This window comes from Branchiostoma floridae, chromosome 4, assembly GCF_000003815.2.
Source record: "Branchiostoma floridae strain S238N-H82 chromosome 4, Bfl_VNyyK, whole genome shotgun sequence".
Lineage (NCBI taxonomy): Eukaryota > Metazoa > Chordata > Leptocardii > Amphioxiformes > Branchiostomatidae > Branchiostoma > Branchiostoma floridae.
The window spans coordinates 16935437-16938365 of NC_049982.1; the positions used below are offsets into that span (position 1 = coordinate 16935437).

Below are 2929 nucleotides of genomic sequence, written 5' to 3' on the forward strand. Positions count from 1 at the left end.
TGGTCGAAAGGCGTTCAGAAGTCTCATCCAACGAACTACAGCTAAATCAGTTGCTTCACTTGAGCCTAGGGTTACTACTAAACAAACTTTATGACTTAAAAGACAAATCGTTGATCCACACGATTGCTGTCGAGTAGGAATTGGGAAAAAATCGCGTTCAGACTGTTCCAACATTTGAACGCCGCCATCTTGACTCTGGAATGACCTCTACAGCAGCCAATGAAACGTCGTGTTTCATTGATGTGGAGGTACAGGATTTAGTTAGATAATCTGTAATTGGTTGATTTTAAGGGCATGCTGGGTGACAAAATGGCGGCATTTTGGTGTGGATTTAACTTTTCTTCTTAGGAAAAAAGGTATTTCTCCCGTTTATCCGTTCCTGTAACCGATGTTCTCCGTTCTACTACATTATCAACACTCGAATACAACTACACTAAATCGAAGTATTTAGTGCGAATAATTGTAAGGAAATAGCGTGCAATTTTGTAAAACACATTTTTCAGTGGGAAACAAAATGGTTGATCTTTTCCTAAGTTTACAAAGGTTTTGATTGATGAGCAGAGCATCGCGCTCGGTTCTGGGTTACAGTGGAACGTCTTTGGCACTTCAGGTCTGGCTGTGTGCCCGCTCAATATTTGTCTTGTCCTGTGGCGAAATTCGAACCACTATTTGTTTCCATTGTTGCCAATGGGAGGTACGCTGGTGGGGTGCAGGTAGCGAACCTCAAGCCCGAGACTCAGAAGTAAGGCCGACTGAACGCACGCAGCCTCACGTTACGTCACGTCAGATCGCTATAACGCTCTCCCCCGCTCTCTACGCCATTAATATTCAGTGGAACAGCGTCACGCAGCCCCGACCACCGTTCCCCATGAACCGGCGTGCTTGTTCTCAAGCAATGGCCTCATCGCTGTGATTTCTGCCCAATTTGAGCCCGATTTCTGGCATTTGGATTGTTCCCAGCCCATAGTTGGACGCATATTTCACAGTCACCATCTTTCTCCACCCATAGGAATATTGCACGAAGGGAGCGCGACCCGGAGGAGGACCAGGAACGGGTGTGACCGCCGGCTGCTTCAGCATCCTACCTGCCGGGGTATTCTGAGTCAGTCTGAACAGTCGGGGTATTTTTGCAGCGCTGACTGTCTTGCCTGATTGGAATGGAACATGGAGCCTAAGAAAACCAAGGATCTAAAGGAAGCCTTTCTACGCAGCAGGACTATAGATGCAGAGCTTAATGAGGAAAGGAAGAAAAAACAACGTGAGGTGCAACTGCTTACACTAGGTAAGGATCACAGCTGCTGTGGAAGCTGCTGTTTGGCTTTAATTATCTGTTGATGGCCACAGGAAGATGATGCAAAGAATATTCATCCATTGTTAGAGCAAGCTTTGTACCAGGATTTGATGGGAGTTCGGTAAAATACATGGAAAATAGCCCAGGTTTTGTTCATGTGGTATGCATTAGATGTACAGGTAATCTTTTCCTGGGTGTTTATAAATGGTTAGGGATGCCATGCTGCTACATGAACATAAGATATTCTCCCACATAAGAATGAATCTTGGTGATCAGTGAAGCATACATGGAAGGAAACATAAGCTGTTGTCCATTCATGTAATTTGTTATAGTTAACACAGGGCCTGTCACAGACCTGTTAGTATAATCAATTACTCCAGTTGGACTGTCCAAAGCCATCTTGGCACTGGTTTGGTGTTGTGAAAGCTGACAGAAATCACCACCCATTGAAGTGTATTTTCTGGTCTATTGTTTACATTGCAGCCCCCATAACAATCAGGCCACCAGATGTAAGGAAATCGCCAGGTGACAATAACCATGTTTCCTGGCTACGCCCATTCATGTGGAACTGGTTGTTGACAATCATTCTCAATATGTTTGCATGTTAGATATGATTGTTGCCATTTCAAGCAGGCACAATATACTTCTTGTTTTGAAGATGTCCAAGAGGAGACCCAGATTTTAATAAATGGTTGATCCTAGAAGTATAATAGGCAATATTCAGCATGAACATGTGTGAAAAAAATCCATAAAGGGCACATCATACTTAATGTACAGATTAAAAAGAAAAAGAAGGTAATTTCCAGCATACATTTAGCAGCATGAAGTGCTCCATCAAGTGACCCCTGGAATGAACAGATTACTTTGGACACTCTAGTGACATTGTAATAAGACACTGAGCAAGTATTTAGTACCCATGTTGACATCATGTTTGACCCTGCCCCCTTTAGCCAATAAAGCATGAGACCACCCAGTTATGCTGGTAAAGTGCCTGTTCCATGATTCCACATGAAGATTCCTAGTTTCTGTAATATTACATTGCCACTAAAAATTGCTACAGTAAGAAAAACAGTGTGAATCATCTCAGACATAGTCAGTTGACATTGCAAATGACATACGCAGGCATGTAGTTTAGTCTTGCGTACGCATCAAAACAATGTCGATGTCACTTCCGTGGGGGATCATCGGAAATGCAGACGACAGTGGTGTTTACGTTGTTTTTCTCAGGTCGCTCTTCTACTAAACAAACACACAGAGACTCAACTTTTTGCTGATTTTTAATTTTTTATTTCTTGTCTATGTGAAAAATGTGTCATTGCTTGATACAGATCGTACATTTAGTAGCACAAGCCGCCGTTACGAAGACACCCTCTTTTCAGATTTACTATTGGTAAAAACATAAATAAATATATAACACTTGTTACAAGTATACTTTGCATGCAAATAACAGCTGTATGCATTGGCTAGGTTTATTTAACTTTTTGATTGGCAAAGTCAGTGGCAAAACACGCTGTACTTATGCACAATAAGATCAGCAAAAAATCCGTGCCATCTTAGGGCAGGGACTATCTTAGGGCGTCCCCAGTTACATGTAGTATACTTACACAAATTAATGTTTTACTAACTTACAGCATTATC

At 42.2% G+C, this 2929-nt stretch overlaps 1 protein-coding gene across 5 annotated transcripts in view; it reads left to right on the forward strand.

The window, feature by feature from the left end:
* Positions 1–186: 186 nt before the first annotated feature.
* The window catches only part of LOC118414400 (guanine nucleotide-binding protein subunit alpha-11-like), a 36737-nt gene continuing 33994 nt past the window's right edge, over positions 187–2929 (forward strand). For 2 of the 5 annotated variants that reach the window (XM_035818428.1, XM_035818432.1), the window contains exons 1-2: positions 198–356; positions 1010–1282. In XM_035818428.1, coding sequence (XP_035674321.1) covers positions 1165–1282 — 118 coding nt within the window. In that variant the 5' untranslated portion in view covers positions 198–356; positions 1010–1164. Of the gene's footprint in view, positions 463–554; positions 743–1009; positions 1283–2929 lie in introns of those variants that run through there. The other 3 variants (XM_035818433.1, XM_035818431.1, XM_035818430.1) reach the window with 3 other exon arrangements.